The following is a 26,476-nucleotide window of genomic DNA, read 5'->3' on the forward strand; positions in this document are numbered from 1 at the left end:
ATGACCTGTGTTTTCTCATCACTGAGCTCTCTCATGCCATGGAGAGTAAGATCACAAGCTTAAATATTATACCAATGTAAACTAAAAAACTACTTATAAATCATACATTAACATACAATAACAAAGAAGGGTGACTTCACCTATGACATTAACTTGCTGTCAGTGGAATGGAATTTAATTTATTATTATGCATCTTGAACACAAACTTTTAATTAACTTCATTATATACATGTGAAACATGGAAGGTCACAAAGGCTGCAAGAATTTGTAAATATGCGTCTAAGCAGAATATTGGGTGTTTTCTGGCCAAACCAGATTACCTTAGAAAATGTGGTACAAAACGAAACTAAAGCAGATTGATGTGGCAGTAAGAATGCGGAATTGGGAAATGTTAGGACTGGCCGTCTAAAATTAGACAAGATTATACACAAGAACTATTGTTGAATAAACAGATTGCATCACTTGTTTTTCTTCTACTTTAATCATTATTTAGGGAGGTATAACAAATACTCAAGAAATTTACCACAGACCCCCTGGATTATTGATGGAGAAAGGAAAATGGAATCCTCTGTAGAAGAGCTGATAACAGAGCATCTGGTTAAAGCATTTAAAGCAGACAGTAAGTAAATCTCCTTGCCTGGCCTACCTGCATACTGTACATTGCTGTACACCTGGTATCTACATCTATAAGCAGAAACATTGCATTCTTCCATGTGCTCTCAAAACTCTGTGTAATCAGGGCAGGTTGTTGAATGGAAAGCTGGTCACTCAAACAGTCATGCAAAGAACACACACACATAACTCATGGAAATCCATCATATTTATTTATTGAAAACCGAGGATCCAGCTTGTAGAGAGATGAAGTCTAAATTAGGGAAAAGTAATCCATAGCAAGGCAACCGGATCATATGGGGCAATTGTGTCCCACTAAGGTTGCTATCTTTCCTGGAGAAAAATACTGACTCTTCTATATATTAAGGTGAACGATGGAAGAAACCTAAAGTTAACTTTTACTATGTTCTATAATGGCCAGTTCTTCATTTTTGTTTTAAATTTTTTTTTTATAGTTTTTTGAATTTTTTTCCTTTCCTCTTCTGACGTTTTCTAGCTTTCAAATGGGGGTCACCGATAAACAATTTCTTTGATGCTACAATTTCACTGTTATTGTTACTTTTTATTACTTGGCTTTCTATTCAGCCCCTCTCCTATTCATATTACTGTCTCTCATTCAGACCACTGCCTGCTTGCTTGGATAATTTGGACCCTAGCAACCAGATAGCTGCTACAGTTCCAAGCTGGAGAACTGCTGAACAAACGGCTAAATAATTAAAAAACCATAAGTAATGACGTTGGCATCGAGCATCAGTTTTTGTAGCCAGGCCAGTGAAATACTGGCAACACAATGTATTACCCGCTGGTGCACTGGGAGTTTTAGCTTTTGAAATGCTGTTCCTATTTTATATAATTCATATCTGGAACAAGGCTATACAATATTTAAAGGCAGGTTATATGGCGATACAGTGTATTTTCATTCCTGCTGTATTTTAAGCTGTTAATTGGGCATTTATCAAAACAAGCCATTTGCTTTCTAGTGCTTGCTTAAAAGAATCAGTGGAAAATGTAATGTTTTTGCCGCAAAGAAAAGCAAACAATTGAAATAAACGTGAGTGTGTAAACATTGGACACATGCAAATATGTCTGAAATATTTTTTTTTGAGTTTGTTTTTTTTAATAATTCATTTTAAAAATTCCCAAAACCCAAGATATAGAATATGCATGGAAACTTTCACTTTCAGGATGTCTGCACAGAGCTGGTTTTCCTGCTGAGTGCAAAGATTGTGACCAGGGAAGGTAGTTTTACCGTTTTCTCTTACCTACCTGTCCTGGACTTCCTTATCCATTTTTTTTCATAAATTATTGCTGTAGGGATTTCCCTCATTGTGTTTTGGGTTCTGGGTTCTTATGGCACTCTGCAAACACAAGACTAGAAGGGGTCTAGGGGTCTTGAGCAATGCAAAAAAGCTGGATTGTTATTGGGGGACTGCACTTTGACCATCACTAATGTATACAGGATGTACCATTTGTACTTTTAGTTAAAGGAACTGTAACATCAAAAAATGAAAGTGCTCTAAAGTAATTTAAAGGGGATGTCTTTTCTAAAGTCCTACCAGACTGCTAGAACTTTGTAGAAGAACATTACCCAATATAAAGCTTTAAAAAAAAAAAAAAACAGACTTTTATTTATTAAAATGAAGCACTTACCCAGTTGTGGGTTAAGTGCAGATGCAGAGGTAGGCAGGGAGAGCGCGACCCTGTGTGTAGAGCAAAGATTAGCGCTACTGCACTTAACCCTCTGCTGTCATTATTCTCGGCTGCCGACCCCTCCAGCAGAGCAACAGCCCATCCAGGAAGATCGGGAAAGGGCATGTTGTAACTATATCAGTATCATAAAGAAGGCACCCTACAATTTTGTTTTGGACAGGGACTCCAGTGTGACACCCATAGGTTCTCTGGCAATGATTGCATATGCAGGGCTGGTTGTGGCACTTACCGGATCTGTAGCAGTTACCAAACCATCAAATGTCAAATCCATACATTACGTTTATTTAACTCTTTTGCCCATACACATTATGAGCCACTCGTTTGGCGAGATCTAGGATTTTTAAAAAAAATAATTTTTTATTATCCTTTTCATCCCTGTTTTTATTTTACTGGAAAACCTGTGAGCATAACTCAAGACTAAAACCCTGTAGAACTAAAAGCTAAACTGTATGTCCTTTTAAAGGTTTCAACTTTTCATCCTCTGGAAGGGAAGATGTTGATGTCAGAACTCTGGGCAAAGGTACTGTACTTGGCATTTCACTCATGCATTTTGTTCTTTTTTTAAATAGAAAAGACTTGTTTATCTTGTGATCCCCAACCAGTGTTTGGAGGCAAATTTTGGTTGCATAAAAACCCAATATAATGCCAAACAGAGCCTTCTGTAAGCTGCAAGTCCACATATGGGCAATTAAATAGCCAATTGTTGTTATTAGGCCCCATCAGGAACTATTTTCATGCTTGTGTTGCTCCCCAACACTTTTTCCATTTGAATGTGGCTCTTGGGTATAAAAGGTTGGGGGATTCCTGGTCTTTATTAAAGGAAGAGATTTTGCATTCTGCTACATGGAGTAAAATCTAACGGCAGGGAAAACTCTATAGCAGATTCATTTTTCCAGCATATTAGTCATCACTGAAACAAGCCAGCTTTGCCTCCCTAGTTTTTCCACCCTAAAATGCAGGGATGCATTGATTTAATCATTTTTTAATTTGGCTAAATACTAAATCCGCCACAAAAGATTCAGATCAATACTAAACTGACTCTAAATCCTAATTAGCCTATTCAAATTTGAGGGGGCAAAAAAAAATCCATGATTTTTGAATGTCCCTTAAAATTAAAACCTAAAGGGGTATAGCACAGGATAAAATTGGAGATATTGAGATTGATGTTTTTACAGAAGGCTAGGTACTACCCACAAGATAAGAGTTGTAGTAAGAAATAGTGCTCCGCTTCTGGAAATTTTAAGAGCTGAATTTCGGGGTAATAAACCAAAAATTTCTATTGCAATTGTGCTCTCTGCACTAGTGATGTGTCCCCCCTGCTCCCCCCCAACACAGAAAAGGTAACACAGGGGCTCAGGAGATAGTCACGCCTGTTCCATGGGATAAAACTTACATTCAATTATTTTCGTGACAGTTCCCCCTTAACATCCCCCTTAAATCTCCTTTCATGAAAGCTAGTTTTAATGCTACCTTAGATTTCCATTGTGCTATAAAGAATATTATTTTGTAACGAATTTTTTTTTCAGAATTGCTTTTTGGAAAGCTGAGTGTATTTTATTATATCTTTTTCTAGGAAGACCATTTGCAATAGAGCTTTTGAACCCTCACAAAGTCCAGTTCACAGTTCAGGATATAAAGGCACTTCAGCAGGTAATATCAGAATGTGTGACAGTTGGAATATGTTTGGCTATAAGATAAGGTTTGAAGGCTTGGATCTTGTATTGGCACAAATATCACAACTGGCATTGTAAGTAATGCCTTGATAGCACTGTCACATTTGTAGATTTTTAAACAACATGGTGGGGTTGACTTTATTAATGTAAGGCATCTAAAATCACCAAACTGCCTCCTATACACAGAGAGTATAGTAAAGGTAGGTATAACTTCTAGGAAACCAAAACCTTGTCATTGTGTAGTTCCTATGCTGTGTGTGTGTGAGTAATTAATCTCCCTTGTCACAAGTGCACCAGTCTTTTGTACTTTCCTATTTTTATTTGATTCTGTTTCCTCATTCTGTATCTCCTAATCTCTCATTATTATACTTTCCCTTCCCTCATTACTGATTAATGTAAACTGTACACTGACTCCCTCAAAATCATACAATATATGTCTGTTTATGTCTTGGGAACATATTCAAGCTATTACTCTTACATTCACACTGCTGCACTGATCCTAATTCTCACTCAGTTTTGTATGATTAACTGCTTACACAGCACATTGCCTGCCTTATTTTCAGGAAGATTTTGGAAGAAACATTTCAGCTGCAGATTTAGATTTTATTCCATTTTAGGCTAATGTAAGATGGGTGATTTTTTTTTTTCTCTGTAGTGTGAAAATTTGGAAACTTGATGAGAAACTTCTTATGGAGCCAAAGGTCTGCTGAGACGTGTCCATACACGGGCCAATAAAAGCTGTCGATTTAGCTTTTCCCGACAGAGCAGCTTCTTAGCTGATCTGTGGGGACTTCTGATATTCTTTGGTCTCCCATTATGTTCTAATCATTGGCCACAGGGGGAAACAATTGGATCATGCCATTTTGGTGTGCTTAGTGTATTGGTGGCCTAAACGGATCCCTTTGCCACATAAGTGGTTCTTGCAGTGTATGCCTAGCTTTAGACATATGCTCCCACTGCGGGTATCTATCCAGCAGCACTGACAAGTCATTGGAAAAGGTTTTCCATGGGCAAGTCAAGAATGTGATGGACCTGTGGAAAACACTGGAGAAATTGATTTGATTTCTTTATCGTGAGATTAAGTGCTAATACCCCCAAAGGCTCCAACAAGTCTGCACCATCCTGATTAGGAACAATAGTCAGATCCAGCAGAGGGAGATAACTCTGTTATCTCAGCATCAATATGTCTCCCCACCCCTGCATAAAAACAATAGGGACTTGCTCGGAGGCTGGGCCAACAGGGGCATAAAAGAGAACCCCAAAGACAGCCTGGGAGTCAGTCCTTAGAGAAAGGAAAATACTGCAATTCAAATTCAGCTACCCTTCAGCCATTATTGATTAGAGGTTTCTTTGGACTGTGGTTAGACGTCTGTGGGACTTTGGAACTGCCCTATGGTTATTTTAGTTTCATAGAAGGATTTATTACTGCCACTTGGTTTCTGTTCAATATTCTGCAATGCTTTGTCACGACAAAGAGAATTATCACACAAGTTATGAGCACTCAAAAGCTGAGACAGATGAGCTCTCAAAAGTAGAATGGCAGTTGAGGCTATTGGTTTTGTCAGATGGACCTGTCTATGCCTTCAGCTCCACTTGGCCCTTTTGTGATGAACAGGAATCCCAGTAGAGGAACAACATGGCATCAATACTGACAGAATGGGCAGTTTATGAATCTCAAGTGTGCCTTGTTCCATATTGCTAGAAAGCTTTTTTGCTAGTTACTGTCTTTTCCTAATACCATGTGTTCTGTACTGCAGAAAATAAATACTTCAGACAAAATCAAAGTACGAGACTTGCAGATTGTGTCCAGGTACGTGAACGGGGATTTAAACATGGTCAGTGTAATTTAAATAAATCGATAACGGCTGATTGGATCTGTGTTCTGTTTACAAGGGAGGCTGTGGCACATATGAAGGAAGGAGAGGAAGAAAAAACAAAATGTTATTGTGCACTAATATGGCTTGAGAAAAAGATCCAGAACGAAGATCTTCAGCAGCTTAATGGATTGCAGGTTTGTAAATACAGTTTACATAGCATAGGAATAAAATAAATTATACTTAGCTGAAGGTCATACAGAACCTGTTTGCCTATTGTCTGCATGCATGCAAGCCTATGTTAGCTACTATGAGTGAATGATCGCATCAGGCCTAGAGAGCATGTTGCAGGTACACACCTATTGCCCACAAGTTTTTATAACAAATCTCATAACTGAGGGAAAGTCTTGCTTCCCTTTGCCCCCCCCCCCCCAAAGGGTGAGGTCTAAAAGTGCACATGCTCCTTTGTTACAGCCCCCCAGTTCAAAGTTTATTGGTTTCCTCTGGCACATCCCCCTCCTCCTCTCATGAGCTTGGGATTTGGTTTAAAATAATGTTGCACTTGTGCCAAATTTTGGAGCACACACCTATTGATGGCAGGAAGAAGCACAGTGGCTTGTGGGCTAATAAATATTTGTAAGAGATCACATCACTTTGGCTTTGTTTGTGTGTTAAGTTGTATAAATGCTGGCCACACTACAAATCTTCTTGCTTATAGGAGCTAAAGATTGCTCAGAAAACTCCTCTTCGAGTTCTTCACCGCAGGCCGCTTGCTTCAAGGTCACGTACAATCCACACCATGAGAACTGAGCATGTGGATGAACATCACTTCCGGCTCTATTTGAAGACACAAGCAGGGACGTATCCTTTCTTGCCATGAATGTAGCATGTCTTACAGCACTGGACAGTCTAATATTATTATCTGGAGACATCTTCTGTACAACATATTTATTGGCCAGATTTTATCAGATTTTTATCAGTGTCAGTCAAAAAAGTCTTTGGAGCTGTTGGACAGGCTTGTCTAGTGGAGTGGAGAGCCACCAGTGCCCCTGATATAGTCACATGCAACTAATTGGTTGGTTGGTGGGCACCTCTGCTCTTCTTCTTAAGAAAATAAGGCATTGCCTGGTTGGGTTCAAGAGTCAGCTGGAGGCATCTATAGCTGGAAAGACAATATCATCATCATCATCCTTATTATTATTTTTTCCAAATAAGTGATGAATCCCCGGATCTAGCCAGCTGCTATTTTGAAAATCAGGATTTTTTTTATTGATTTTTTTTCTAATTACCTTCCTCTAAATCAGTTTCTCTAGAGTTTTGGAATATTTGAACTTGATGATCATATACTGGGCACACGTGGGACATAAGTTCTTATTTACCAAAATAGGGGCTGAGACAGGTGGCCATATTTTGCCTCATGAGGCACAAGGTGCCATGCACTCGGGGCCAAGGTGCCCTGTACTTAAAAGGGTGTTCACCTTTAAGTTAACTTTTAGTATTAACAGCCAATTTGAAGCAACTTTTCAATTGGTCTTGATTATTTTTTTTTTTATACTTTTTGAATTTGCCATCTGATTCTTTCCATCTTTTAAATAGGGGCACTGACTCCAGCAGCCCGAGAACTACTGCTCTGCGAGGCAACAATTTTATTGTAATTGTTACTTTTTATTATTCTTCTATTCAGGTCCTATCCTATAAATATATCAGTCTCTCATTCAAACCACTCCCTGGTTTCTAAGGTAATTTGAACCCAGCAACTGCTGAGCTGCTAATCAATAAGTAAAATAATTAATAAATGAAGACCAATTGCAGATTGTCTCAGAATATTACTCTTTACATCAGAAAGGATTGTGTCTTTACTGAAATGGTGGTAAGCTCAAGCTCCTTCTTTAGGTCCAGACACATTGAATAAATACAGCACATTCCTCTAATCTGCCCCAAGCTTAATTTAGCACATATTTGCCATTTGTGTTATATATAGATAGAAACCCATTGCAACATCCTCCATAGGAGTATAGCCATCAACTCACTTGTTTCCTAGTCTCAAACTTAGCATATCAGCAATCCTCATGATGTACAATGTCCTTGCTACCAGCCATATTACATATACTTCTACCTGGTTCTTCTCCATCCCTGACAACTGCTTTCCCACCCTTCTGTAGTTATCTGCTAAAGGGGAAGTTGATAACTTTTATGTTGCAGATGGATTTAGTAGAATTTACTAAGTAGCCTTTTACACATGAGTACAACGAATAGAGATGTTTGTTATTTCTTGGCCAAAACAGGGAGCTTGAAGCTACTCCATGTTTGGTCCTTGCAAGGTAGATAAATAGATTGCAAGTATGCAATCACCTCCATTCACCCTTTGTTCTGACTGTTTTGTTAGCAACAGTATATTGTGCAGGGGCATTATCTGTTTCTCTCTGTGCCATTTAATTATAAACATTATGGGTATATCTGTGTCTTGGTTTATTGAGAATTTAGCTACAGCAAATAATAATGGCAGCTTTCACTCATCATGCAAACATTTTCCATCTTTTTGTATTACTGTGCTGTTTGCTCCTGGCTGTCTAACCAGCTCAGTTCTCTAAAACATTTGGCTTGCGTCAGGGTACTGTGTGTATGATGTTAAAACATTATTTTAATGTTAGCTCTTTAACAGACAGCTAGTTACATTAAAGAATTTGTCCATGGAGATTTTGGAAGAACAACACCAAATGTTGGATCCATATTGAAAACCAATGCGGATATACTGGAACTGGATGTGGAGGTTTGTAGCCCTAAGCTTTAAGGCCGGCACTAGGCTTTGACTCGGTTCTATGTTCAACACCAACTTCCTGTAATAGTTGTAAACTAGAATTTTCATCTGCAGCTGTACAGTTTTAGGTTGGCAATCTACCGAGGGCACAATCGGCATTACTGATTTTTCTGTAGGTAACACATAAAGCAGAGCATGTTCCATAGGCTGATGTTCCCATAAGGAGGGCCCCAATGTACTTTGGAGTGTGCCAGAAACAGTAGCATGCATTTGCATTGACTGACACATTTTCACATAGACTTCCAAACCATATTGGATAGAAAGTGTCACGGTAGAGGCCTTTTAGCTTTTTATCTCTCTCACCTGTCAAATGGACTTGTACTTCAAGAACAACAAAAAGTGTCTTGGTTAGATATCCCCACCCAATTGCTGGCACAGCCAAGATCTGATTGATTACTAAGATTTTCCCTACTCTTTATACCAACAAGTTCTGCTCAGTGGGACCCCATAACATGAGGTTTAGGGGATTCATCCCTGATCCTTTTAAAGGCAGCTCTGACACTATCCACAGTTACTTATATCATAGGTGGAAGTACAATGTTGACCTGATTGTACCTGATTGTGCCTTTTGGAGTCAGGAAGTACGAATGCTCTGAATCCAGGATTTGGTCAAGATTCGGATCTGGCCGAATCAAGTGCCTGGCCGAACTAAATCCTTAAAATCACATGATCTTTGGTCATGTAAACGTGGAGTAAAAAGTGCACACTTCAGCAACCCATTTTAATATGCAGATTAGTATTCAGTTTGGTATTGGGCCATATACTCTACAAAGGGTCTGGGGTTCAGCCAAACCTAAAAATAGTGGATTCAGAGCATCCCTATCAGGAAGTAATTGAAAGACATGTTTAGGATTAGCTAGAAGTTAGCTAGCATTTATTTAGCCAAAGATCAAAGTTGAACCTCAACTACTACAGAACTATGGAATATAAAATGGCTTGGTCCATAAAGAGGGGGGCTTCTCTGCTATTTAACCCCGTACCTGGCCCAAGGCTGTCTATTAAGTTCTGTGGGATTAGTCTAGATCTTGGGGTATGCTAACATCAAAGGTAGATACAAATTTAGCTGTTTATATTTAAATGAATTTCATTTGTCACAAAGTAGAGATGCACATAATTCATTCTGGACCCCTTTTCCCTTTAGTCTGTGGATGTAGATTGGCCGCCCTCCCTGGACGATGCACTTTGACAGATTTCCGAGATGTGTGTGTGGAAACCACTGCTACACATGGACGATTTCCTGAGAATTGCATATTAGATCATGTTGATCTATCGCTTTGTTTTATTTTCATCAACTATTGTTTAAAAGCCTCATTTCTTCTGAAAAGCCAAGAAAAGAAAACACAGAGGCTCAGAGTATTAGAAATATGTGTAAATCCAGCACATTCCATTGTCTATCCTTGCTTGGTGGTGACAATGCTAAAGCAAACCATTTGTGTGTGTTTTTTTTCATCTTCAAAAAGTCCCTACAATTCATTAACAGCCCTTTCTATTCTTACTCTTGCTTGTCATGTTGTTTTTCTAAGCACCTGTTCACAGCATTTTCTACTTTAGTGGCACCAAAGCGGAATTTTAGAAAGTTATCACATTGGCAGTCCTGTAAGCAGATTTACTGGCTGCACACCTGATGCAGTTGGTGGAACTACTTAGACTGGAACTGGGCTTGTATAAGCCAACTTGGCAGAAACAAGGTGAAACAACAGGTAAAGGTGGCCATACACAGTTAGAGCGAGCAGATCTTCTCCCAATATCACCACCTATGGGTGGCCAATATTTGGCTAATCAGGTTGTTTGACCCTGTGGCCACACAATTGAATTAGAACAGTGGGTATAGGTGCAGTCGGTTCAGGCCGCATTAACGAGCCGATGTGGTCTCCGATCTGACTGAAAAATCAAGCCTGCCGATTGAGCTCTGTTCGATTTCGGCAGGCCCGTCAATCATGCCCATACACGGGCCAATAAGCTGCTGAATTGGTCTAAAGGACCGATATCGGCAGCTAGAATTGGCCCGTGTATGGCCACCGTAACTGTGTACATGTGCCAGTGCCTTGGGATCACTGAATGAGCAGTTTGGCCTATAGGTATCCAGGTTTTCATGCACAGATTTGTTTCAGGCAGTTTGGCTGATATAATTTACATGGTGGGCCAATTTGAATAGGATCTGGTTGTTCAGGAGGGGGGCCCTTGGTCATATAGCAAAGTGCTGTCCAACTTCTGTGGTGCCAAGGGCTGGAATTTCTCTAGCATACATAGCGGAAGGCCGCTAATGGAAGCCAATTTTGACTCTCCTTTTTTTTTTTTTTTTTTTAAACTGCACCCACTTCAAACCACACCCATGTTATCACAAGAGCTTTTAAGACCATGCCTACCAAATGTTTGGTGCTCACTGCAGTGATATCAACCATCATTCATATGTGAGAGAATTATATTATGTCATATTAAGTCACACCCTTAAATCCATATGCCTCCTCCCCTGTGGGTAGCACAGCAACCCCCAGCACATAATTACACACCTTAGGGACCATATAATGACTATTTCCAACCGCAAACAAACTCCCAGAACAAACCCCTGCCAGATTCACCTCCCACAGGCAGAGTATGGCACACACAGGCAGTACTCTGCCTGCCCTGTGCTGCCTGTGTGCGCCATACTCTGCCTGCCCTGTGCTGCCTGTGTGCGCCATACTCTGCCTGCCCTACGCTGCCTGTGTGCGCCATACTCTGCCTGCCCTACGCTGCCTGTGTGCGCCATACTCTGCCTGCCCTACGCTGCCTGTGTGTGCCATACTCTGCCTGCCTGTGTGCCATACTCTGCCTGCCTGTGTGCCATACTCTGCCTGCCCTAAACTGCCTGTGTGTGCCATACTCTGCCTGCCCTTAACTGCCTGTGTGTGCCATACTCTGCCTGCCCTTAACTGCCTGTGTGTGAGCCATACACGCAGGCAGCATAGATCAGGCACAATGCTGGCACTGCTCCTACAGTCTGAGGTGTAAAGAGGTGAACAATGTGGGTGATTAAAGTCTGAGCCTGAGGTGTGAACACTGCAGGGGTGAACAATGCAGAGATTAAAAGGTGTGAACAACACAGGGGATTACATCCTGAATCTGAGGTGAGAACCATGCAGGGGGCCAGTTAATTTCAGTACTGATACCATTTAAAGCTTACACAAAGTGTGTAAGACATCAAAGCAGCCAGACAGGTTGGAGTCACGGGCCGACAGTTGGACAGCCCTGATATAGTATATAAGCATTTCTCATCGCAGCTTTAGACCAAGCAGAACCTTTCCCCAAATTAAACATTAGTTCTTGTCCATTCTCAACTGAATGTCAGTATCACCCCAAAAATTAAAGGAGAAGGAAAGGTAAAAACTAAGTAAGCTTTATCAGAAAGGTCTATGTAAATACAGCCATAAGCACTCACAGTAATGCTACACTGACTTCTCTGTCAAAAGATTTCTTGTGTCTGTTTTCCTCTGCAAGAGACAGGCAGCTTTCAGCTCTCTCCCCTCTCCTGCTCCCCCCCCCCTCAAGAATGCTAAGAACTCACTCCCCCCCCTAGGAATGTGGATCTGAGCCAATCAGCAGGAAGCTTCCTCATAGTCTTACAAACTGAGCATGTTCACTTGGTCTGGGTGTCTGTGCAGGAGTGAGGCATTATGGGAACTTTCTTTACACAGCTCAGCGTTTTTTCTGCCTGTTTGGCTTCAGATCATCTGAACAGGAGAAATATGGGGAGACTTAAGGGCACTATTGAGACAACTGAAGGTATGCCTGCAGCTTGAGATTAACTCTTTATTAGCCTTTCCTTCTCCTTTAAGGGTAATGCTACAAGGAGCACAAATGATTGGGCTATTCGGCCATAAACTGTCTGACCAATCAAACAGCAGGAAAATCAGCCTATGTCTGAGAGATTCAACTGCAAAGGCAAAAATCGCACAACTAACCTAAGAGGAACTTCTACTGCAGGTAGTAAGAGCAGATTTTTTAATACAGGTATGGGATCTGTTATCCAGAAAGCCCATCTCCCATAGACTCCATATTAATCAAATTATTTTTTTAATAATAAATAATAATTATAATATATATAATTTATATATATAATTTATAAAAATGAATTCCTTTTTTTCTGTAATAATAACACAGCGCCATGGTAACTAAGCTAGTTGGTGGCAAACAATCCTATTGGGTTTATTTAATGTTTCAGTGATTTTTTAGCAGACTTAAGGTATGGAGATCCAAATTACAGAAAGATCCCTTATCCAGAAAACCCCAGGTTTAAACATTCTGGGTATCAGGTCTCAAACCTGGGCAAAAATATGAAATATGGCATATTTAGCAGCAGAATGAGTGTGCAATAGAAATCACCAGGTTTAATTGGATTATGGGCATCTCTTGAAGTGGGATGTGATGCAGTGAAATGCCTTTCCCTTTACTTCATCAGGTGCCATCAGCATAGCGCCTTATGTCCCACAGAGACAGCAGATCATGGGATGGAACGTGAGATTTACTTGACAATTTTCTCTCTAATCACAAGAGCAGGTATCCTAACATAAGATTAATAATAAATAAATAAATAAATAAATAAATAATATTAGTACCACTAGCTGACCGAGGTACAATGTAAACCCCAGGTAAACTGCCAGTTGCTCTCACCCCCCCCCCCCCCTTGCACAAGTTGTGAGTCCAGGTGGGGGTGAAGTAAAGGAAAAAAGAAAGAAACAGTGTCTTAAAAAGTAAAAAAAGGTGAAACAAACAGCACAAAAAACAAGAAAAATTTCTCTATATAATGGTCAGTGTTCCAATTTATAAAGTACAATCTGCACCAATCTGAACGGTTAGATCCGGGTGTAGAAACCCCGGACGTATCGCGAAGTGCCATTCAAGGAACACAGTAGTCAGGCATAGTCAATGTATAGTCAATATAGGTCAAAATAGCTCACCGGTATCCCTGGCTGGTCCGGGTGCTCGGGGCCCCGAACCCGTAGCTGAGGGGGAGAAAAGCCAACTTCAAACGTAATGGACACCAAGCGCTCCAGACTCTGGGGTCTCTCATAAGATCAAATCTTTATTGTTTCATTAAAAGAATAGACGCCTAACATGTTTCGTGTGGCAGGCACACTTAAGGTCCCCATACACGGGCCGACTATAGCTGCCGATATGGGTCCCTTGGACTGATTCGGCAGCTAATCGGCCCGTGTATGGGCAGAACAGAGGGGCCTGGCCGACCGATATCTGGCCTGAAATTGGCCAGAACTCGATCGGCCAGGTTAAGGTCCCCATACACGGGCCGACTATAGCTGCCGATATTGGTCCCATGGACCGATTCGGCAGCTAATCGGCCCGTGTATGGGCAGAACAGAGCGGCCTGGCCGACCGATATCTGGCCTGAAATTGGCCAGATGTCGATCGGCCAGGTTAGAAAATCCGGTAGGATCGGGGGCCGTATCGGCTCGTTGATGTGGTCCCCGAACCGACTGCCCCATGGCTGCAAATGTAATCCAATCGTTTGGCCCCAGGGCCAAACGATCGGATTATTTTTTTTTCAAGCCACTTGCTACCCGATATCGCCCACCCGTAGGTGGGGATATCGGGTTAAGATCCACTCGCTTGGCGACATCGCCAAGCGAGCAGATCTTATAGTGTATGGGGACCTTTACAAAATCCGGTCGGATCGGAGACCGCATCGGCTCGTTGGGCCCCAGGGCCAAACAATCGGATTATTTTTATTTTAAGTCCCTTGCTACCCGATATCGCCCACCTTTACTGTATGGGCACCTTTACTCATAGGCTTAAAACCATTATACATCAGGGGGGTTGTTAAATAGCACATACAAAGCGAATGACATAATCAACAAGTCAATTCAGCTGACTAGAGGGCGGAGAAGTACTAATCCGCTCAAACACATCCTAATGAAAGAATATATTGAACAACTTTAATGAAACTCAAAAGATGACACGCTATATTCAGAGAACCCCACTATATGGATATATAGTAAACAAAGTCATTCCCACAAGTATATATATACAAATATCTTAAAACATTCGCTATATAAGCACTTTACAATAATTTACAAAAAGTCAGCATATATTTAATGAGCAAATTTGCTCTCACATGTGTGCAAACAAATCTCTTAAAAGAGTCATAATGAAGCTACCATGTAAAGAATTATCACAGGTCAACACACCTGTTTAAGTTAAAGTTATAAATACTGTGATCAGCCATTAAAGACTTAATAAATCACTAAAGTTTGTAAAAGATATGGCAAACCGGATATTAAAGAGAAAATAATCTTATCAGGCTAATCAGGGTAAGATAATGTACGAAAGACTAGCCATAGCAACTGACATCAAATACTGAATTCAACCCTCTCGGGTGCCGTGTATTCAAAATGAAAATCCATTTAACTTCAGACCTCAGAAGTCTTGCATACATGTCAGTTCGTCTTTCATCAGGGATTATTTTCTCTATTACCTGAATCTGCAAGAATGTCACATCCGAATTGCTACAATGGACAAAATGCCTGGATCGTTATACAAGACCGGAATCAGATCATGCAATATGCACTTAACTTTATAGAATTGATTACTGAAAGCTGTTACAAAGGTAGTCAAGTCCCCACTCCTTATGGTCCTATTATCACTACCTTTTTTCCGATTTGCTAACAGCTCCAGTCTATCGGTTCGTAAAGCCTTAATGATGTATAATGGTTTTAAGCCTATGAGTAAGTGTGCCTGCCACACGAAACGCGTTAGGCGTCTATTCTTTTAATGAAACAATAAAGATTTGATCTTATGAGAGACCCCAGAGTCTGGAGCGCTTGGTGTCCATTACGTTTGAAGTCAGGTGGGGGGGAAGAATGAAGTCCAGAACCTTAAACTGGGATAGGTAGCCAGAATAACTACATACCTATTGCACCCCCAGTGTTGCACCCTAGGTATGTGCCAGTGTTGATCCCTTACCCCTGACCTGAGCAATTTGCCAAGTGAACGCCAAATCTGCATCTATATTGGGGTGCTGTGAGCTAAAATGAAACTGAGTAAAACATACTGCGCAAAATAAAAAATATTTATAATATAGTTACAGTAGTTACGCAAAAATGTAATCTATAAAGGCTGGAGTGAGCAGATGTCTAACATAATAGCCAGAACACTACTTCCTCCTTTACAGCTCTCTAAACTCTTAGTCGGTGACTTTAGGGGGGCCACATGGGACATCAGGGTCGGACTTGGACACCGAGAAAAAAAACTGGTGGGCCCCAATGGCCCAGACCCGACCTTTGCCGGCGCTCCCCCTGCTGACTGTTCTTCCCCTGATGCGTTAAACTTGTGTGTGCTCAGGGGAGGACGTTGGGTGGGGGAACCTGCAGGGGGGAGGGAAGAGAGGCTCAGCGGGGGCCCCTCCATGGCATTAGGGGTGTGATGGACGCAGCCAGTGGGGGCACTTGCAGTTTGTGAGCATGCAGGTCAGATTCAAATGTAAACTAACTGAACACTTATGGCCCTCAAGTCACTGATTGGTTCCTGACTGCTAACAGCTTAGAGAACTGTAAAGCATGAAGTAGTGTTCTGGCCATTATGTTAGACATCTGCTCACTCCAGCCTTTATAGATTACATTTTTGCCTAACTAATTATATTGAAAACATTTTTTATTTTGTGCAGTCTATCTATTTTACCCATTTTCATTTTTATACTGAACTGTTCCTTTAACAAAGATTGGCCAAGGCTACTGCAAAGAGGTGCATAAAAAAAGAAATAGGAACCTAAAAAGGGCGTTTAAATCTTCGCTTGGTGCCACTTTGTGCAGCGCTGTAGAAAAGGGAACTTGTGAGAGAGCGACAACGCGGAAACAGGAAGTGGCGGTTAGAGGAGCGGCTCTTTCTCTAGTCTTTAACCCTCTGAGCTCCGGGGAGCTCAATAAGAGAAAGAAATTAAAGACTAAATGGATCTGTATGGACTGTATTTCCTTGTATTCCTGACCCATTTACTGTCACCTTCCTGGGTGCGCTCGCATTTTCCATTTCTGTGTGACTGTACGTGCGTAGCTGCTGTGGGCGTTGTCGTCATCTGAACCGCGTGCATCAAGTCATTACTTCAGCTCGGTGCCACACAGTGTTAATATGAGTGAATCTGATGTAAAGCGCTGCAGTCTGTGGCTGCAATGATATGGCGTCCCTATAGCCGTCCCTATAGCCCGACCAGCTTGTCCCTTAGGCTGGAACACTACAAAAAGAGAACTGGGCAACTTACAGTCCATTCAGATGTTTCTGAACTACAACTCTCAATCTAAAAAACTGAAGGTCACAGCCCTGGGTCACTTGCTTAACGTGGTCCCTCAGAACAGTGAGGAGCAGATTTGTAAATGTGAGATTAGAATTCTCCACAGAAAAATTAACACATTCATAAAAAAAATAAAAATAAATCACAAATTCATACAAGTGTTATATTATCAGTGGGTGAAAGTTAATATAATAGCCTCTGGGAAGGGACTGGGGCTGTGGGATAGCAGGTATATTAGGGAGAGATGGTGCCTATAGTAGCAGTGGGATAATAGCCTCTGGGAAGGGACTGGGGCTGTGGGATAGCAGGTATAGTAGGGAGAGGTGGTGCCTATAGTAGCAGTGGGATAATAGCCTCTGGGAAGGGACTGGGGCTGTGGGATAGCAGGTATAGTAGGGAGAGATGGTGCCTATAGTAGCAGTGGGATAATAGCCTCTGGGAAGGGACTGGGGCTGTGGGATAGCAGGTATAGTAGGGAGAGGTGGTGCCTATAGTAGCAGTGGGATAATAGCCTCTGGGAAGGGACTGTGGCTGTGGGATAGCAGGTATAGTAGGGAGAGATGGTGCCTATAGTAGCAGTGGGGGGATAATAGCCTCTGGGAAGGGACTGGGGCTGTGGGATAGCAGGTATAGTAGGGAGAGATGGTGCCTATAGTAGCAGTGGGGGGATAATAGCCTCTGGGAAGGGACTGGGGCTGTGGGATAGCAGGTATAGTAGGGAGAGATGGTGCCTATAGTAGCAGTGGGGGGATAATAGCCTCTGGGAAGGGACTGGGGCTGTGGGATAGCAGGTATAGTAGGGAGAGATGGTGCCTATAGTAGCAGTGGGGGGATAATAGCCTCTGGGAAGGGACTGGGGCTGTGGGATAGCAGGTATAGTAGGGAGAGATGGTGCCTAGAGTAGCAGTGGGATAATAGCCTCTGGGAAGGGACTGTGGCTGTGGGATAGCAGGTATAGTAGGGAGAGATGGTGCTTATAGTAGCAGTGGGGGGATAATAGCCTCTGGGAAGGGACTGGGGCTGTGGGATAGCAGGTATAGTAGGGAGAGATGGTGCCTATAGTAGCAGTGGGGGGATAATAGCCTCTGGGAAGGGACTGGGGCTGTGGGATAGCAGGTATAGTAGGGAGAGATGGTGCCTAGAGTAGCAGTGGGATAATAGCCTCTGGGAAGGGACTGTGGCTGTGGGATAGCAGGTATAGTAGGGAGAGATGGTGCCTATAGTAGCAGTGGGGGGATAATAGCCTCTGGGAAGGGACTGTGGCTGTGGGATAGCAGGTATAATATAATACACAATATAGATGTCTTCATACTAATCTTAATAAACATCTTTTGGTATAGATTTTTTCATACCTTGCAGAATTGTATCCATCAGCATTGCAAGGCCAAATAATGCTTTTAAGTCTACAGATGTCCCCTTTTAGTGCCCATATAGGGACAACAGCAGTGCATACACTGTATATATATAATTAGCACTGTATCAAGATACACATGCACATATAAATACTGTCCCCAATTAGCACCATGTTGTGGTGTCACATTAAATGACTTTTAAGAGGGACATCACCTCTGGCTGACGCACAGCATCGCACACTCCGCACCTACTCGCTCAGCACAAGCAGGTGATGGGGTTTTGCTTGTGGGCAGTGTGTGGGCCACTAGGGGGAGCACCTATGATGTCACTAGTAATGCAATGGCAGGCTCAGAGTGATTGGTTGCTTGATGAGCTGCTGAAGTTCCATGTATGTTATGTGACTGCAAGCTCTTGGGATTACAGCTGCACAGAATAGAGAGAATATAATAAAGGAGCAAAGTCTGATGTTCAGCAGTGTCTTTTCTTACTGCAGATGAAATATTGTTACATGTGCCTGAAACCAACTCCTGCTGGTCTGGTGTCAGTCCATCTGTATTTTTGGGCTGCAGAGCTGCTCTAGTACTTAGAATAGAGCAAAACAAAACCAAAAAAAGGGAGGGGGGGGGGCATGGCTTATAATGACACTCTGTAATGTCCCTACTGTACAATGCACCAATCGCACTGGGGGAACCGTTATATTCTGCAGTTTGAGACTCTATCTACTACTTACGCCTCCAGGGAAGCACTCCCCACCTCATACTAGGGATGCACTGAATCCATTTGTGGGGATCCGGCTGAATCCTAACTCTCATTTACATATACAAATTAGGGCAATTAAGGGGAATGCAGAAGGGAAAAAAATAGGAATAGTGTGTGCCCTTAAGTCACATGACTTTAAGGCAGGCCCGGATTTGTGGAAAGGCCACAACGGGATAGGGCGGCACAAATTTGGCATGCCACCCTGCCGCACAAAGATGTTAAACTTTTTCTCCCATACGGAGCAATGGGGACCTCTCCCCCACTGCTCTGTGTGTGAGTGTAATGCCACGCACATACGCGCGGGAGGGGGGTGCACGAGCCAATCGCGCACCCCGCGCACCCCACGTACCGGGGGGGTCGGGCGTGGCCTCAGGGCGCCCGGATTACAAATCCGACACTGCTGAGGGAACAGCATTGGCCTATGAGCTGACACTCGTTAGGGATGCACCCAATCCACAATTTTTTGGGTTCGGCTGAATCCTTTGTGAAAGATTCGCCCAAACCAAATATTGAAGCAGATTCTAATCCTAATTTGCGTACGCAAATTAGACTGTGGAGGGGTTTAATAAAAGTGCGCTTAAAATTTTTTTTTTACGTCTGTGTTCATGTGACCAAAAGTCATGTGATTTTAAGGATTGGGATTAGGTTTGGCCAGACACTTGGATTAGTCTGAATCCTGCAGAAAAATAATAAATCTCGAAACCAAATCCTGGATTCAGTGCATCCCTAGAGTGAAAAATGCATAGTATTGTGTATTCCTGCCGGTATCCCCTTAGCTCCACTCCGCTGAGCCTGCGCCTCGTGCACTCACAGCCAATCCAGGATTTGGTACATCCCTACTTGGTACCCAAAACGGAGCAATTTGGAAAATAATAGGGTAACTTTTAGAGGGTCAGAGCCCTCTTTACCCCCTTGTACTGGTTAGTGGTTGTTTGTAAATGTTCAAAGTGTTAACCAATTTATTACACACATTTATTGTACAGAGCTACAGAATATGTTGGTGCTTTATAAATATGTGATAATTATAATCTCCGGGATATCAGGTTGTAGGGACGGCACCACCAGTTCCTGCTGTAGGCAGAGCATTTCCCATGGATTTCTACAGGAACTGATGCCATCAATGAGAGAACCAGTCATCGCTTTGTGTACATTTGCATACTTTAATTTTGATATAAACATAATATAAAGTTGTGTGTGTGGGTTCGGTTGTTCATGCTGACTCCCCGGTGGAGGACCTCCTGCACTTTAGTTCTAGTAAAATGATGCCCTGTTATGTTCTGGGCATCCCCCCTTGTCAATGTGTCTGTCACAAATGGAAGACATGGACACCTGATGGGTTCACTGATCTCTTCTAAAGACAGAATAATAATTACAAAGACACAAAAGAGAGTGGAGAGAAGATCTGATGCCAGGTGCTACAGATGCCAATGTGATGATGCAGGCTTTCCGTATGGAATCTGGCTCTGCCACCACAAATAACTGATAACAGTAAGTAAACCTGCTCAATATGGTTGGAAGCAGAGGGCATTGATGATGGTTTGGGAAGCCCTGCACAATGTATAAAATATAGATAAGTGAGGATGACGTGGCCTTCCCCACAAGACTAAAGATCTGCCCACTATGATTGAGGTAAGTGACTTTTCTCCATCCTTCCCTTGCCTTCCTCTTATTTACTTGTTGTCCCTGTCCCCCACCATTTCCAGCTGGGAGTCACTTGAAGTTTTTTTTGGATCTTTTCCTTCACCCAGTCGTGCACTGGCAATACTCACAGATATCTGACCTATCAGCCTGAATATTTGAAAGGGGAAGGACACTGTATGACCTCCTTTGTATTACTTTGTTTGGGCTGACACTGTATCACTGTAAACAATCAGAAAAGCTGGGCCCAAGGTTAAGGGCACCCAAGCAAGCCCCCACTAAAACCCCTGAACTTACAGATGGGCTGAAACTAGGGGAGGCAGGCAGACATGACCCCTAGTTCCGGCCCTGGCAGAAAGTGAAGAGCCACAGATCCTCTGCCAATAAACCATACACTGGCAGATACGGTGCACTGGCAAATTTTCCAGCCAAACATTACTGTACTAAGTATTGTATTGTTTTTCTAAAAGGAAAGGTAGAATCCCCCCCAGTGGTTCAAGTGACTTTCTTCAGACCCAGAGGATGCTGGGCCACCATGCGAGTATGTCAGCACAGCACTAAAAAGGAAAGTACCCTGGGTCAGCACATTTTTTAAAGAAGAGGAGCACTGGCCTAGAGCTAACGTGGTACTGCCCACTGATTCTACCATTCCTTGGCCCTAAATACAATTAATACTTTAAAAAATTACAACCCAGAGTGCCATTTGTAGTAGTTAGTGGAAAAAAACAAGGCCATTTTTTATCATGTAAAACAATTTATTGATTTTTGTCAGATTATAAAAAAATATATTTGTAACATTGCAATTCTGATTAAAAGCTTCCTTGTTTGATATTAGGTTCATATACAGGTACATATATACATGAGAACTTTAAAGTCAGACAGAAGAATAATTTGCAGTGGGTGAGCTTGCTGTATGAGCTTAAAGGAAAACTAAACCACTGAACACTGCAAGTCTCTATAAAAAAATCCCATACTATTTTGAGGTCCCTCTGGCTCATACGAGTCATGGTGCACACACACAAACCAAGGGCACATATACATGCTAGGTTATATCTGCCAATGAATGGACAGTATTGTGTCCTTACTCTAAAGAGCAAATAAAGCAGAATCATTTTCTTTTATCCGTAGCTTTGCCGGTTCCCTGCACCCAAACTGGCATTGTGCTGAACTGTCATCTTGGATTCCCTGGAAAAGTATCAGTTGTTCTGTGTGCAGTAGTTCATGAGTGCTCTACCCACCCAAAAACCCTAATAGTCATCTGCCCCTTAGCACCTGTGCTCGGAAAGCCTTGCCAGAGGCAAGAGGGCAAGTGATGTCACTGAAATAGGGAGGGGCCAGGTGACTGGAAAGAGAATTTTTAAAAAGTAGAGAAATAATTAAAACAATTATAAAACAAATTGAGCTTTATTGGTCCTTTCCTTTGACTTCAGTGATGCCAGTGCCTTCTTCCCCTGCACCCTACCCCAGCGCCCCTGGACTTCAGGCATGTGGAATTGTGAAACTAAGCATTACATACCCCACTTTCAGTAATGATATATGGGTGCATGGGTGATGTGGGAACCCTGGGCGTCATTCTTGACCTCACAGATGGCTACTGGATACATTGGGATACATTTTTAAATCACCAAACCCCTGTTCCTTTAAGCTCCTACATGTGCAAGCGGAGTCAGTAATCTCTTCATAGGAGGCACAGGGCAAAACAAAGAAACAATAAATATACATTCAATTCTAAATCTTTGCAATTCCCAAATAACAAATATTGATTGCTAATCACAAGCCCAGGAAAGTGTCCCTTTATCAGACCCTTCTGCATACAACAGATCATTGTCATGGACACCTGCTCTTCCAGAGGAAATGGAAGGTTCCACTTAAGAGACCTTATTAGAAATCCCTAAAATCTGCTCTTATTTTAAAAATACAGAATTGAAAAAGCAGGTTTATATAAATCACAAAATGTACACACAATTTAGTAACAGTTAACTTAGTAAGGATGCAAACTCTCTTTGGTATCTATATATATATATATATATATATATGTATGTATGTATATAAAAGTGTTTATTTAATAAACATAAATTTTGTAGAACACATTTTCATCAAGATACACCCAAGTCCTATTTATTTTCCTACTCTTTATATGTATAAATCTAAATATAAAATAGATGTACAGGTATGGGACCTGTTATCCAGAATGCTGTGGGCTGGGGTTTTCCAGATAAGGGATCTTTACTTAAGTTGGATCTCCATATTTTGTGTACTAAAAAATAATTATTGCCCAACGGGATATAACCCAATTTGCAGCTTTGTGGATAACAGGCTTTCGGATAACGGATGCCATACCTGTAGGTACATTCCCAGTGGGGAAATGAGTATAGCCGCACCCGCACAGGGGTATCAGCGACACCTTGCTTAGCAAAAATAAAGAAACCTCCACTCAGTGGCAGAAAATTAGAAAACATGTAAATCATTATCCTTTCTGGAATAAAGGATAAAAAAAAACATCTAAACGGGCACGATGCTAATAAAAGAAAAAGTACAGGATTCATTTAATTGCTGTCTATTGGCTGCTTTGTGTCTATTGAGTCAGTCTATTAAATCTTGAAACAAAAAATGTTGAGATCAACTCTCTATTTCTACATTTTCTCATGGTGAAATTTGTTTTCTATCTCGACCTTTGGTAAAGATAGAAAAAACTAATTGCCTAGGAGAACTCCCATTGACTTCTAAATGAACTTGCACGCTTTTAGGTGCCGAATGCTTACATTTGAGTCTTTTTTTTTTATGTATTTTTTGTGCTTTATAAATATTAAACATCTAAGTTGAATTTGGGAGTTTTTGCGCATTGAACATTAACATTGATAAATCTGTAATGTATTATACTTTTATAAGGACAATGATTAGGATCAGCCCTACATTAGGCTCCTGTATGGCTACAATAAAGAAATCTTCTGTTTTTCTGAACTCATGAACTTTGGAATTCAATTGAATTAACAATGAAACTGTTAATCCAAATCTCTTTTAGCTAACGGCCTAATGAAACTTACATGTCCCCCATTAAAAAGACATCTGTAGGCTGCTGGTCATTACCACGGAAGGTAGACATCACTGGCTGATTTCAAATGTTTGTCCCCATTCCTTTTTTACAGGAAATTTTACAGCAACAAAATTCTGTGAGTCGTAATCTTTAGGTGAATGTCAGACTGGGGACTTCTAACAAAGGGGCAAATAGAGTTATCTTTGGAGAACACTTGCCTCATACTTACTGCACAATATCACTGAACATTCATTTAGAATGGAAAAAAAATCCTTAATCTCACAGTTAATAATTAGGCCTTATTGGAAGTATTATATACATTTTGACATGTTTTTATAGCCTAGATCTGTATACAATGACACAGTCATTACATTGTGCTAATAATTATTTCCATCCCAGAACTACTGCGTCAAGCAGCTCGCTACTGGATGGAAAATTACTATATATAAAGGATATTAATATAGTGCAGTGCTTAAAAACAGTACAAAAGGTCCCAATGACCATCAGGAGATGATCCTCTTCCACTTATAGCACATTACTGGCACTTTAATGAGGGTAACTTGGAACAAAGCTGCCCATCCTTACATTATGCCAGATACTGCTTTGCAAGGGCAAGACACTAACTAAGGTTTAGCACAGAATATTATGTCCTTTCGGAATAATAGTTATAAGCCATATACTTCATGGACTTCAGGGTTAAAATGGGGTCCTGTATAAAGGAGCCAAACATGTCAAATAGGGGCCCATATCATGGATACGGCAGTAAACTTTCTTACCGAAAGTGCAACAAGGCCGGATTGAGACCTTCCAAGCATCTGAGCCATCGCTAGTCGTGTAACATTTCACTTGAGCTTCCAAAGTTCTGCAATATGCTATCAAGTTCAGATTCCACACTAATATAATTGTCATCACTTTGTACGATGTCTGAGAAAATTTCATGGCCCATAGATGTGCTGTGCGGAGGGGCACCGCTGGTGTCTGGTAGCCTTGACTCACTCATTGCATGGTGGTAACTAAACTGTGTTGAATATATATTAATGGGCTGAACACCATTACATAAACTTGAGATACTGGGAGCATTTACTGCACTGGTCAGTTGACCTATGTCACTTATATCCATGTGATTTGAAGGTGCTTTATATAAATCAATTTCACACGGAACACTAGGGCAGCTGGGAACATTATAATTGAAAAAGGGTCTGAACATACTGGTAGTATTGCTGGTGGCTACCTCAGGTCTAGGGTGAGTGGGCTCAGTGTATGGGAGTTTGTGAGTGTTTGGCTGGGATGGAGCTGTCCTCAAAGTTTCCATGATGTTCATGGTGCTTGTGCTGTGCATGTTATCTTGCATGGCAGAGTTTAGAACAGGCAACTGAGAAAGACTTGGCTGGATATTTGAATTGAATTTTGGCACCCTTGATTGTGGAGAGGTGGTATTGTTATAAGTTGCACAAGCTGGCTTTGTTGGGAGCATTGGAAGGAAACGTTGTCCACACCCGGATGAATTGGTGAAATGTTCTGTGATAAGAAAAAGTACAACAATGAATAGTAAGAAAATCATCATACACATAGTTAATGTCACTAATACAATATTTGGGTCCCAAAGATATCTTTAAGCAGGGGTGACTTTAATTCCTAAAGTGTAGTGCCCTAAAATCTGCCAAGGATCCCTTTCCTTTAATGGATACTTTGGTGCCAACAAGAGGGAGGCTCCTATCAACATGAGCCAAACTTGCTTAATGGTATATGGGGCTACTCACGAAGCACCGAAGTGCCAATAGTCTTTAATGTATTTCCATGGCTCCTACTGCCACACTACCATTCACATGAGTGCCTGTCATGTGATATACAATGAAGTTTATGGGGTGCCGATTTGGCATTGCATTTACGGCTACTAAAAACATGTGTGCCACAACCCTTAAAGTGACATTCACACCATGGGGTGCATTTAATTCTGCTTAAAATGAAATACATAAATAACAAACTCTGCGCATAGTATAAAAAACATTATCATAAAAGAATGTGCTGAAAGCCTCAGCCCCTCTAATGGACAGCCTAGGGCCAACTGAGTTTATAAGTATCTAGAGACTATTTCCTAATACTAAGGTAACAGTGCTATCTTACACACATACCTCTCTTAATTGGATTTACACCGAATGTGGGAGGATTTAGGTCACGTCTATCTTGCATTTCTACAAAACAAGGGAAAACACAGTAATACACAGGAATAATTAACCTACATCCAAGAAACATTGTCACATATATCAGTATAGATTTATTAGGCTGCCCGGGCAGCCTGAATCAGTTGTTTTCAGGGTTCGAAACTGACCCCCACCTTGTGTTTACAAATAAATGTTGTCACATGACCTACAGAGTGACAACCACGGTCTGTTGAAGCAGAATGTGACACCTGAGCTGCAAGGGAACACCTGGTATTCCACAGAATACAAAGGCTGCAAATCTACATTCTGTGATGCCATGTAACAAGGCTGTTGTGTAAACACAGCTGCAGGGGTCAGTTCCTTAATCGCTGTAATCACTGATCATTTTTATATCTGATTCCTCAGCTGTTTAACAGTGTGAATCTCTTCATAGTTTTTCTTTTTTAAAAAGGCTTAAAATAATATAGGTATGAGATCCCCTGATTAAATATGATCATGCCAGTCAGCAAATATAACACTGAAACTCACCAAATTTGAACTTCTGCATCACTTCGGAGGTCTTCTGCTTTTTGAACTTGTTTCCATGTGGGTCTAAATAGAGCAAAACAAAATCCACTGTTTAATAAAA

General features: G+C 41.4%; 1 protein-coding gene across 1 annotated transcript in view; it reads right to left on the bottom strand.

Annotated features, from left to right (window-relative positions):
* Nucleotides 1–21,386: 21,386 nt before the first annotated feature.
* The window catches only part of rel (v-rel avian reticuloendotheliosis viral oncogene homolog), a 37,868-nt gene continuing 32,778 nt past the window's right edge, over nucleotides 21,387–26,476 (bottom strand). The window contains 3 exon segments of the mRNA NM_001102707.1: nucleotides 21,387–25,204; nucleotides 25,819–25,878; nucleotides 26,377–26,439. Coding sequence (NP_001096177.1) covers nucleotides 24,513–25,204; nucleotides 25,819–25,878; nucleotides 26,377–26,439 — 815 coding nt within the window. The 3' untranslated portion in view covers nucleotides 21,387–24,512.

This window comes from Xenopus tropicalis, chromosome 5, assembly GCF_000004195.4.
Source record: "Xenopus tropicalis strain Nigerian chromosome 5, UCB_Xtro_10.0, whole genome shotgun sequence".
Taxonomy (NCBI): Eukaryota; Metazoa; Chordata; class Amphibia; order Anura; family Pipidae; genus Xenopus; species Xenopus tropicalis.